This window comes from Eriocheir sinensis, chromosome 60 (assembly GCF_024679095.1).
Source record: "Eriocheir sinensis breed Jianghai 21 chromosome 60, ASM2467909v1, whole genome shotgun sequence".
In the NCBI taxonomy this organism is placed as follows: domain Eukaryota; kingdom Metazoa; phylum Arthropoda; class Malacostraca; order Decapoda; family Varunidae; genus Eriocheir; species Eriocheir sinensis.
This window is the reverse complement of record NC_066568.1, coordinates 4,175,218-4,187,717: the sequence shown is the minus strand read 5'-3', so window position 1 is coordinate 4,187,717 and position 12,500 is coordinate 4,175,218. Positions and strand designations below refer to the sequence as shown.

The 12,500-nt window shown below is 39.5% G+C and overlaps 1 protein-coding gene across 5 annotated transcripts in view; it reads left to right on the top strand.

Annotated features, from left to right (window-relative positions):
- Window positions 1-12,500, top strand: part of LOC126985792 (uncharacterized) — a 330,694-nt gene that overhangs the window by 188,714 nt on the left and 129,480 nt on the right. For all 5 annotated transcript variants that reach the window (XR_007739047.1, XR_007739046.1, XR_007739045.1 and 2 more), the window contains 2 exons: window positions 1-554; window positions 10,461-10,556. The exon at window positions 1-554 is cut by the window's left edge and continues 144 nt beyond it. Coding sequence is in view for 2 of the 5 variants with exons in the window: in XM_050841180.1 (XP_050697137.1) it covers window positions 1-554; window positions 10,461-10,556 (650 nt within the window). In the remaining 3 variants the exon portion in view is untranslated. The remainder of the gene's footprint in view (window positions 555-10,460; window positions 10,557-12,500) is intronic.

Below are 12,500 nucleotides of genomic sequence, written 5' to 3'. Positions count from 1 at the left end.
TAATCACCCCGGGACGAGCGGAGACCAGACCCGAGCGTTTAGAGAGACATGACCAGGTGATGGCTTTGACCTGCCTTGACAGTGACCCGCCCTTGACCCGCAGAAGGCACCCGATGACCATAATGAGGACGATGAGTGAGAGGTCTTTAGACAGAGGGCGTTCGGGGCTTCTGAACCTCTTGAGTGAACGGTACCACCACTCGGACCGGGCTTCAATTCGGGCGTTCAATAAGGCCTCGGTCCTTGGTGGGTTGAAGTCAAGTGCGCTAAATCCGATCACGACAACCACTACCTCGACCACGACTACTACGACCACTACCACGGCCTCCACTACGACTTCGGCGACTACTACGACTACGACTTCGACTGTAACTACGGATCCTACCTCGGACTGTACTACGGGAATGGAGAGCGTGGAGAGGGCGTTGGAGGCCGCGCGGGAGAACGTGAGAGCGTCGATGAACAAGACGGAGACCAAGAGGCGGGAGGCGGTCTGGGATCTCTTCCAGTCCGAATGCGCCTTCCTCTACGATCATCTCATGGTGCTGAAGAACGTGAGTATTGAGACGGGGAGAGACTTGGGGTAATGTGTTTGTGTGGGGAGGAAGGGGGAGATTGGTTTGAGGGTGTGGAAAGTAGGGAGTGTGTTGGCGGGAGGCGGTCTGGGATCTCTTCCAGTCCGAATGCGCCTTCCTCTACGATCATCTCATGGTGCTGAAGAACGTGAGTATTGAGACGGGGAGGGACTCGGGGTAATGTGTATATGTGAGGAGGGAATGGGGAGATTGGTTTGAGGGTGGGCTAGACGAAATACGGAGTGTGTTTGTGACTTTGTGTGTTGGGTAAGGGATGAATGTGTTTGTGAGTAGAGACAGGTGAGGTGCTGTAAGTGAGTCTTGTGGGAGTGAAGGAAGGGAAATAGGGAAAAAACTGTGTTGTACTTATTTCCTTGATCTTTTCCATAATGTTTTTCCTTTTTATTCCTTTTTAGGTTAAGGGTAGGTGGCTGTGGGTAGGGGGTAGGATGAAGAATAGGGGAAACTTCTGTTATTTTATCTTTTCATGATGAGTTTTTTTTTATATATATTCTTTCTTAGGTTAGGTTACTTTAGGTTGGGTTGGGTTGAATTAGATTACGCTTAGGTAGTTTTAGGTCATATGTAGTTATGTTTTGTTAGTTTCAGATAATGTTAGGTTACGTTCATTTAGATTCAGATAATGTTAGGTTACGTTCGGTTAGTTTTAGATAATGTTAGGTTCTCATGTATTTTATTTACTTTTATTTATTTATTTATTTATTTATTTTCGTAATGTTCACAATACATCAAGTAATTTTTTGTAATGAAACGTCGAGTAATTTTTGTTTTTGTTTCATCAAGTTACTAAATATTATCAAAGGTCTTATCAATATTTTCTTTCCCCTCTCCTTCCTTCCTTCATTTCTTCCTTTCCTCCATATTTAGCTCTTCCTCTCTCCCTTCCTCCCTTCCTTCCTTCCTTCCTTCCTTCCTTTGATTGTTAGTAATTCATATATGTCAGTTTTTCCTACTCAGTAATCATTCCTGAGAGAGAGACATCAAATTTGGACCAAAATCAAACAATCTCTCTCTCTCTCTCTCTCTCTCTCTCTCTCTCATACAGAAATGTCTTGTAATCTCTCCGTCCATCTCTCTCCATATTACCTCCATACCTCCCTTCCTCCCTCCCTCCTTCCCCCCCTTCCCTTCTCGTCCCTTCTCTTCCCTTGACATTCCTTATCTTCTCTCCATTTCTCCTCCCATCTCTTCCCTTCACGTCCCTTCCTTTCCCATACCTCCCTGGCCTTCCCTTCCCTTCCCATCCCTTCTCTTCATTTCTCTTCCCTTTCTTTTCCTTTCTCTCATTTCCTTTCGTAACTTTTTCTTCCCTTCCCTTTTCCCTTCCTTTCCCTTTTCCCTTTCCTTTCATAACCTTTTCTTCCTTTCCCTTTTCCCTTCCTTTCCTTCATTTTACCTTTTCTCCCTTCCCTTTTGTCCCCTGTAATTCCCCTCTCCTCCCTTCCTCTCCCTTCTTTTTCCCATCCTTTCCCTTCCCTTTCTTTCCTTTCTCTTTCCTTCTCCTTCCTTCCTTTTTGCTTCTTTCTGTTCCTTTCTCTTTTTCTATCCTCCCTTCTCTTCCTCTCCCTTTCGTTCCCTTCCCTTATCTTCCCTTCCCTTTCCTTCTCTTCCTTTTCATCCCTTCTCTTCCCTTCCATTCCCTTCCCTTACCTTCTCTTTCCTTTCCATCCCTTCTCTTTCCTTTCCATCCCTTCTCTTCTCTTCCATTCCCTTCCCATCTCTTTCCTTTCCATCCCTTCTCTTCCCTTCCATTCCCTTCCCTTCTCTCTCCTTTCCATCCCTTCTCTTCCCTTCCATTCCCTTCCCTCCTCTTTCCTTTCCACCCCTTCTCTTCCCTTCTATTCCCTTCCCTTCCCCTTCCGTTCTCTGCTCCTTCTTTCTCATCCCTTCCTTTCCATCCCTTATCTTCCCTTCCTCTCCCCCCTCCCTTCCATCTATCTTACAACATAAAAACTTTTCCCATCATCCATCACATCAAATCTTACTTTATACGAGGGAAAAGAAATTAAGGAAAAAAGAACGAATTTGTATGTATAAGAGTGCGGTCATTTTTAAGGGGGGAGGGAAGGGAAAGTTTGAAAAATATGGAAAAGAGGATGTAAGAGGAAAAATATATCAGGAAAAGGGGTAGGAAGGAAAGGAAAACTCGGGAAAATGATGAATGAAAAGAAAGGTTGAAATAGGATGTGAAAGCGGAAAAATATATCAGGAAAGGGGTAGAAATGAAAGGAAGACTCGGGAAAATGATGAATGAAAAGAAAGGTTGAAATAGGATGTGAAAGCGGAAAAATATATCAGGAAAAGGGTAGGAAGGAAAGGAAAACTCGGGAAAATGAAGGAAAAACGCTGGAAAATGAAAGGAGAGGTAAAGAAAGAATGAAAAAAAGTTAAAATATGAGGAAAAGAGAAGAATAATAAAGGAAAACTTGGGAAAATGAAGGAAAAACGTTGAAAAGTTAAAAAAGAATGAAATAAAGGTGAAATATGAGGAAAGGAGATGAAGAATATTAAAGTTAGAAATATGGAAGAGTTGATGAATAAAAGAAAACCAGGAAACAAAAAAAAAAGTATTCTATAATGGGAAAATATAGGAAAAATTAAAGAAAAGTTGGATAATTTAAGAAAAACGTTTAAGACAGGAATGAAAAGCTGGAAAAAGTTAAAAATATATATAAAAGTTTGGGAAAATATTAGGAAAAAAGGGAAAAATGAAGGAAAACCACGAATAATTATACAAAAACGTTTAAAAATGAAAGAAAAGCTGGAAAAGTGAAGAAAAGGGAAGTATGAATGGGAAAATATTAAGGAAAAGAGGAAATCATTTTAAGGATGAGAGAAAAGTTGGAAAATATGAAAGAAAAGCGTTTAAGAAAAAATGAAAAGCTGGAAGAGTGAAAATGAAAATGTAAAATTGGGGAAAATATCAGGAAAAGAGAATGATTTTAAGAATGAATGAAGAAGTGAAAAAGAATATACAAAAAAAATCGAATGTGAAAAAATGTAAATATGAGGAAAAAAAGGAATGAGGAAAGTTTTATTGTGGAATTTATTATTATTATTATTATTATTATTATTATTATTATTATTATTATTATTATTATTATTATTATAATTGGTACAGCTCTTCGTTATCGGTTTGACGAAGTTTAATTACCTTTGCAAGATATACCGTCAAAGGTCTCTGTGTGTGTGTTTGTGTGTGTGTGTGTGTGTGTGTGTGTGTGTGTGTGTGTGTGTGTGTGTGTGTGTGTGTGTGTGTGTGTGTGTGTGTGTGTGTGTGTGTGTGTGTTCGCGTGGCCTCCGACCTTTCCAACTCTCTCTCTCTCTCTCTCTCTCTCTCTCTCTCTCTCTCTCTCTCTCTCTCTCTCTCTCTCTCTCTCTCTCTCTCTCTCTCTCACACACACACACACACACACACACACAACAAACAAACAAAGAGAAAGCAAGCCTATCAACCCTAAATCCAACGTTCTCTCTCTCTCTCTCTCTCTCTCTCTCTCTCTCTCTCTCTCTCTCTCTCTCTCTCTCTCTCTCTCTCTCTCTCTCTCTCTCTCTCTCTCTCTCTGTCAGACCAGCCTTTTGGACCCGGAACGTAGATAGAACAGAGAGAGAGAGAGAAGAAGAAGAAGATATTCTTCGACTTAATGTTACTGATTTTTTTTTCTATTCTTCTATTTTCCTTTTTCTCCCTACCCAAGAATTTTCCTTCACTTTTCTTCCCTTCGAGGTTCTCTACACAAGCTAGGAGGAGGAGGAGGAGAAGGAGGAAGAGGAAGAGATTAGGAGGAGGAGGAACAAAGATAAGGAAGAAGAATGGGAAATATAGAAGGAGGAGGAAAATGAAGAAGAGAAGGAAGAAGATAACAGAAAGAGGAGGAAAAGAAGAGGAAAGAGGAGGAGGAGGAGGATTAGTAAGAATATGAGACTGAATAAGATAGGAAGGAGAAGGAGGAGGAGGAGGAGGAGAAGGAAAAGGAAGAGGAAGAAGACAACAAAAATAAGGAAAAGTATGGGAAATGTAGGAGGAGGATTAGGAGGAAAAGGAGAATGAAGAAGAGGAGGAAAAAGAGAAAAGAGGAGGAGGAGGAGGAGGAACAGGAGAAGGAGGAAGAGAAAAGAGAGAAGGGAAAGAGGAAGAGGAGGAGGAGGAAAAGGAGAATAAAGAAGAGAAGGGGGAAAAGGAAAGAGAGAGGGGAAAGAAGAGGAGGAGGAGAATGAAGAAGAGAAGGAGGAAGAGGAAAGAGTAGGGAAAAAAGGACAAAATTTAGAACATATAAGAGGAACAAAAGGAAGAGGAGGAGGAGGAAAGAGAAAAGGAAAAGAAGAAAGAAAGAGAAGTCAAAGAAGGAAGAAGATAAATAGGAAGAGGAGAAGAAAGAAGATCAGGAAAAGGAAAAAGTGAAAATGAATAAAAAGGAAACAGATGAGGGAAGAGAATAAGAAGAGAAAAGAGAGAGAGATATTAGAGGAAGAAGGAGAATAAGAGATAGGAAGAGGGAGAGAAGAGGAAATGGATGAGGAAGAGGAGATAGAGGAAGGAGAATAAGGAAGAGGAAGAGAAGTGGAAATAGAGGATTAAGTTTAGATATTCAGGTGGATAGAAAGGAGGAAGAGGAAGAGGAGGAGGAGGAAGAAGAGCAAGAGGAAGAGGAGAAGATAACAGCCTCGCGTTATGAATAAAATGTTACTCCTGTCATAAAACTATCCTCCTCCTCCTCTTCCTCCTCTTCCTCCTCCTCCTCCTCCTCCTCTCTACTCTTCCTTCATCCTGTCTATCTTTATTTCACTTTCCTGACAAAAATTACAACCAGATTACTCTCTCTCTCTCTCTCTCTCTCTCTCTCTCTCTCTCTCTCTCTCTCTCTCTCTCTCTCTCTCTCTCTCTCTCTCTCTCTCTCTCTCTCTCTCTCTCTCTCTCTCTCTCTCGCTCGCTCGCTCTCTCTCTCTCTCTCTCTCTCGTGTCATGCACTCAGAAATATGAAAAATGAATGAAAAAGAGAAATGTTGAGAGAGAGAGAGAGAGAGAGAGAGAGAGAGAGAGAGAGAGTTAATGAGAAAATAGTAGCATTTCATCTCCGTCCACAAAACATAAAAGAAAATGAAGGTGAGGAAGAGAATGACAGAAGGAAGAGGAGGAGAAAGAGGAAGAAGAAGAAGAAAAAGAGGAAAGTAGGGAAAGAAAAATAAAGAAAAAATACAAAAAAAATGAAGAAGAAAAAATAGAAGGAAAAGGAAAAAAAATATAGAGAAAACTTGGAGACATAGAAGACCAGGCAACAGAAAGCACTTTGGTATAGGCCTATAATGAGACTTTCTGGTTTAGTTATTATATTTATGCGTTAGGAAGAACAGATTGAAGCACTTCCTGAACGTTCACTTCACTCCTGACGCAACGAAGTAACGGACAGTGCGATTTTCTACGACGTTTGGTCATTTTTTGCACTAACATCTTTGCAGGAAGGCTATTGCAGTGATGGATGACTCGGTTAGAAGGAAAACTATAACTATCTCTATTACACCCGGTTTGTAAGGCAGTGTTAGGTAGAATGTATAATAAGGTAATGAAGTCTGTGTTGCGGTGATTATTGAAGAACTTGGTCATTTTAGCGCTAACATATTTGCAGGAAGGCTATTGCAGTGGCGGATAACTCGGTTTGAGGGAAAAAAATGTAACCATATATATTGCATCCGGTTTGTAAGACAGTGTTAGGTAGAATGTATAATAGGGTAATGAAGTGTGTGTTGCAGTGATTATTGAAGAACTTGGTCATTTTAGCACTGACATATTTGCAGGAAGGCTATTGCAGTGGCGGATAACTCGGTTTGAGGGAAAAAAATGTAACCATATATATTGCATCCGGTTTGTAAGACAGTGTTTGGTAGAATGTTTAGTACGGTAATAAGGTGTGTGTTGCAGTGATTATTAAAGAAGTTGGTGATTTTCGCACTAACATCTTTGCAGGAAGGATGTTGCAGTGACGAATGACTCTATCTATATCTGTTACATCCGGTTTGTAAGACACTGTTAGGTAGAATGTCTAATAAGGTAATAAGGTGTGTATTGCAGTAATTAAGACCTCATTACCTATCATAATTACATCTCTATAATACATGCTACGTATCAGTGCCTTATAGTTTAGAGTTCGATCGTCATTTCTCGTTTAACTTTAGCGCTAGAATATAAAAAGTAACTATGAATAATCGACGTTACTGAGTTTGTTGAGGTACTTGAAGACCTGTATCAAATCCCCGTGTAGTTGTCCCCTTGCTAACGTAAAGAGTAAAAGTCGCTTGCGTCGTTCTTCATACAGCTGCGCACTCAACGACGGTATCAAATTTCGTGGCGCGTCGCTCTACTCTTCTCCAGTAATATGAATGTTCATGTAATCAAGAGACCAGAACTGCACCGCGTATTCCAGGTGAGGTCTCTTAAACGAGTTATGCAAATATGGAAATTCTCCCGACGTCTTGCATTTAAATTTCCTCGCGATGAACCCGAGCATAGAATAGAAGCAGGAGGAGGAGGAGGAGGAGAAGCTGGAAGTGGAGGAAGGAAAACAAAGAAATGAGGAGGAGAAATAGAGGCAGAAAGAAAGAAAGGAGAAGAGAAACACGACGACGAGGAGGAGAAGGAAAAGGAAGGAGAAATGGAAAATGAGGTGAAAGGAAAAGAAATTAAATGAAAAGAAAGGAAATGAGGAGGAGAAATTGAGACAAAAGGAAAGAAGGAGAAGAGAATCACGACGAGGAGGAGAAGGAAAAGGAAGGAGAAATAGAAAATGAGATGAAAGGGAAAGAAATTACATGAAAGGAAAAGAAAAAAGGAAGAGAAAAATGTGATTAAAGAAAAGGAGGAGAAGGAAGCCAAATAGAAAAACGAAGAGGAGAAACAGACTCAGGAGGAAAGGCGAAGAAGAGAAGGAGGAGGAGGAAGAAGAGGAAGAGGAAGTGAAGGAGGAGGAGGAGGAAAAGGGTTCGAAAATCTAGTTGGCATTTTTTTTTATTGAAGTTTTCCCTTTAAGGCGAGATTTTCTTTGATGTTTTGAAAATTTACCTCCTTAATCTTCCTTTTTAACCGAGAGAGAGAGAGAGAGAGAGAGAGAGAGAGAGAGAGAGAGAGAGAGAGAGAGAGAGAGAAGGAATAAGTTAGCATTGCAGCTTAATTAGGCGTGTTAGATTCTCTCTCTCTCTCTCTCTCTCTCTCTCTCTCTCTCTCTCTCTCTCTCTCTCTCTCTCCTTTCCCTTTCATCTTACCTGCAATTAACAAATGTACCTGAGCAATTATTTCCTTCATTAAGTGCGTGATAGAAGTAAATTACCTTCAGTCATAGTAGTAGTAGTTGTAGTAGTAGTAGGGCGCGTTTGCATAAGTAATTGCGTATTCTCCTAATTATAATGATGCTGGTAGATAATTATGTCATCATCATCATCATCATCATCACTTTCATTCATCATTATTCACCTTCACTCACTAAAAGGACAGATTCGCTCCACTAATTTTTTATCATCGTCATCATCATCTCTCTCTCTCTCTCTCTCTCTCTCTCTCTCTCTCTCTCTCTCTCTCTCTCTCTCTCATTAAGCACATTATCTCCATTGTTTGTGTTTTTTTCTTGTTTTTCCTTATTTTTCTTGTCATTCGCCTTTTTTTGTCTTATTTTCCTTGTTTTTTTGTTTCCTATTCCTTTTTTCTAATTATCTTCGTCATTGTTTTCTTTTCTTTTTTCTTGTTTCTTCAGATTTTCCTCGAGTTACTTTTTATTCCTTTTTTTTGCAATTTTCTTTGTTTATGATTTGTCTTTTGTTTTCTTTTGTTATCCATTTTGCTTACGTTCTTGTTTTGTTTTGTTTTTGTTTGGTTTTTCTTTGTCTGTATTTCTTGTTATTTGTATTTCTCTGATTTTTTGTATTGCTATTTCTCCTTCCTTTTCCTTTTCTTCTCCTTTCTTTCTGCTTTTATTTCTCCTCCTTATTCCTTTGTTTTTCTTCCTCCACTTCCTGCTTCTCCTCCTCCTCCTCCTCATTATTTTCTCATTATTTTTATCATTATTTCTCTTATATTTGTATTTCTATTTCTCCTTCCTTTTCCTTCTCCTCCTCGTCCTCCTTCTCTTCTCCTCCTTTCTTTCTGCTTCTATTTCTCCTCCTCATTCGTTTGTGTTTCTTACTCCACTTCCTGCTTCTCCTCCTCATCATCATCATCATTATTTTATTATTATTTTATTCCTTTTCTTGTTACTCTTTTTGAAACATTTGGAATCGGTTTGTGTGAGTGGCACCTCAAATCCGGACCCAGACTTTAATGAGACTTTGAAATAATAATAAAAAATGCGGTATCATCCTTTATATTAATTTAGCTGCATAAAAATTGAAGGCTTGCATATTTTTAGTGTGCGTTGATTAAAGTCCACAAGTTTCGTTTTCAACATCCTCCATTGGATATATATTTTAATGAGCTTTTTAACCGTATAAAGGAAAGCTTGTAAAAATAAAGGAAAACTAGTGAAAAATTGGAAAAAGTGAAGATTTAGACGCGTTTTGATGATTCGTTTCTCTTCCCTTTCAAATTCTGCTTCCTTTGGTGAAAAAAAAATGATAATGTTATGGTTGGATAGAGAATTTAATGAGCTTTTTAGCCGTATAAAGGAAAGCTTGTAAAAATGAAGGAAAACTAGTGAAAAATTGGAAAAAGTTAAGATTATTGCGCGGTTTGATGATTCGTTTCTCTTCCCTTTCAAATTCTGGTTCCTTTGATGAAAAAAAAATGATAATGTTATGGTTGGATAGAGAATTTAATGAGCTTTTTAACCGTATAAAGGAAAGCTTGTAAAAATAAAGGAAAACTAGTGAAAATTGGAAAAAATGAAGATTTAGACGCGTTTTGATGATTCGTTTCTCATCCCTTTCTTGTTCTTCTTCCTTTGATGAAAAAAAATGATAATGTTATGGTTGGATAGAGAATTTAATGAGCTTTTTAACCGTATAAAGGAAAGCTTGTAAAAATAAAGGAAAACTTGTGAAAAATTGGAAAAAGTGAAGATTTAGACGCAGTTAGATGCTTCGTTTCTCATCCCTTTCAAATTCTGCTTCCTTTGATAAAAAAAAAATATTAATGGTATGGTTGGATAGAGAATTTAATGAGCTTTTTAACCGTATAAAGGAAAGCTTGTAAAAATAAAGGAAAACTAGTGAAAAATTGGAAAAAGTGAAGATTATTGCGCGGTTTGATTATTCGTTTCTCTTCCCTTTCAAATTCTGCTTCCTTTGATGAAAAAAAATGATAATGTTATGGTTGGATAGAGAATTTAATGAGCCTTTTAACCATATTAAGGAAAGCTTGTAAAAATAAAGGAAAACTAGTGAAAAATTGGAAAAAGTTAAGATTTAGACGCGTTTTGATGATTCGTTTCTCTTCCCTTTCTTGTTCTTCTTCCTTTGATGAAAAAAAATGGCTATGGTATGATTGGATAGAGAATTTAATGAGCTTTTTAACCATATTAAGGAAAGCTTGTTAAAATAAAGGAAACTAGTGAAAAATTGGAAAAAGTGAAGATTTAGACGCGTTTTGATGATTCGTTTCTCTTCCCTTTCAAATTATCCTTCCTTTGATGAGAAAAAAAACTAACAATGTGCCTAATATATAATGTCCTCCTCCTCTTCCTCCTAATATATAATGTCCTCCTCCTCCTCTTCCTCCTCTCTCTCAATGTCCCCGTCCTTCTTCCTCTCTTCCCCTTTCTTCCCTTTCCCTTAACTTTAACCTTATCAACCCCACACGTCACCCCTTCGTCCCCTTCTCTCCCCCTTCCTGTCCCCTTCCTCCACTTACCTGCACCTGACTCACCTGGTTCCCTTCGTCCTCAGGTGTACATGGAACCGCTCAAGAAGATCCAGGTGGACGGATACGCGATGTTCGCCGAGCCGGAGCTGCTCTTCGGCAACCTCGACGAGCTGTGTTGCGTGAGTGTGCGAAAGGGGAGGGGAGAGGGAGAGGGAGAGAGAAGGGGGATAGGGAGGAGAAGAGAGTGGGAAAAGAGGAGAAGGAAGGGAGAAGAAATAAGGGAAGAGAGGAAGTGGGAGGGAGAGATTAAGGGAGGGGGGAGTAGAGAGGGAAAGAGAGGGGGATAGGGAGGAGAAGGGAGGGGGTGAAGAGGGGAAGGAAGGGAGAGGAAAGAGGGAAAGAGAGGAAGAGGGAGGGATAGAAGGGAGAGGAAGAAAAGGGCAGAGAGAAGGTAGGAGGAGAGGGAGAGAAAGCGAAGGAAATAGACAGGGCTAAAGATGGGGAGGAAAGGGAAGGGAAATGGGGAGAAAGGAAGGGTGGGGAAAGAGGGGAAGGGAAGGAAAAGGGAGGGAAAGGGAGGGAGAGGGAGGAAATGAGGAAAAGGGAAGGAAGGGGAAGAGAGGAAGAAGGAAAGGAAGGAAGGGTTGAGAGAGGGATACAGAGGGAGAGAGAGAGGTATTGTTGCTTCAGTTTCTGCTTCTCATATGCTTCTGCTGTTATTGTGCGTGTGTGTTTGAGAGAGAGAGAGAGCATATATGTCCTGTTTTTATTTCCCATTTCCTTTCGTTTGTGAGAGAAAGACTTAGATAAATTGATAGATAGATAGATAGATAGATAGATAGAAAGAGAGTGTTACCTGGCATAATAAAAAATGGACAGGTAACACACACTCTAATATTACCTTTCCTTTTCTCTCCCTCTCCTCCTACCTTCTCTCTCCCCCTCTCTTCCCTTCTCTCCTTCCTCTCTTTTAATGCCTCCCTCCCTCTTCCTCCCTTCCCCGTCTTTCCTCTCCCTCTCTTCCTCTCCTTCTCTCCCTCCATTTCATTATTCATTCTCTTTATTCCTATTTCCCTTCGGACTTCTTGCATTTTCTCTTCTATTCCTCTCTTTCGCATTTTGTCTTTTTCCTTCTTTTTTTCTTTATTAATCTCTCTCGCGTCTCTCTGTCTTTCATTTCACATTCTGCCACAGTTTTCTTTTTTTGTTTTTTGTTTTTCTCTTCCTCCTCCTCCTCCTACTACTACTACTACTACTACTACTACTACTACTACTACTACTATTACTACTACACTAACAACAACAACAACAATCTAAGCAGTGGTGGAAACAAGATTATTCGCTCTGTTGTTTATGATTCTCCACGCCCTGGCTTGTTCCAATTAGGGTGACTCAACCTCTCTCTCTCTCTCTCTCTCTCTCTCTCTCTCTCTCTCTCTCTCTCTCTCTCTCTCTCTCTCTCTCTCTCTCTCTCTCTCTCTCTCTCTCTCTCTCTCTCTCTCTCTCTCTCTCTCTCTCTCTCTCTCTCTCTCTCGTGTGTGTGTGTGTGTGTGTAGATGTGCTTTTGTTTCTCTCTATTTCCTCTTCCTCTTTCTTCTTTCTTTCGTTTTTTCTTTTCTTCCATATTTTCTTCTTTTCTTCTCTCAGTTGTCTTGTTTTGTTTTGATTATTTTCATCTCTAGTTCTCTAGTCTTCTCTTCTCTGTCTGTCTGTGTCTTTTTTAATATATCTTGTTGAATTTTCTGTCTGTCTGTCTTTCTGTTTTAATGTGTGTCTGTCTGTCTGTCTATCTTTCTGTTTTAATGTGTCTGTCTGTCTGTCTAAAGTTCTGTCTGTCTGTCTGTCTGGAGTTCAATATTTTCTGCATTTCTGTTTCTCTTAAATGTCTGTTTGTCTGTCTGTCTATCTAAAGCTTAATATTTTTCTTGCATTTCTGTCTTTCTAAATGTCTGTATGTCTGTCTTTCTTTGTCTGTCTGTTTGGAATTCAATATTTTTCTGCATTTCTGTCTTTCTAAATGTCTGTATGTCTGTCTTTCTTTGTCTGTCTGCCTGGAGTTCAATATTTTTTCTGCATTTCTGTCTTTCTAAATGTCTGTATGTCTGTCTGTCTGGAGTTTAATA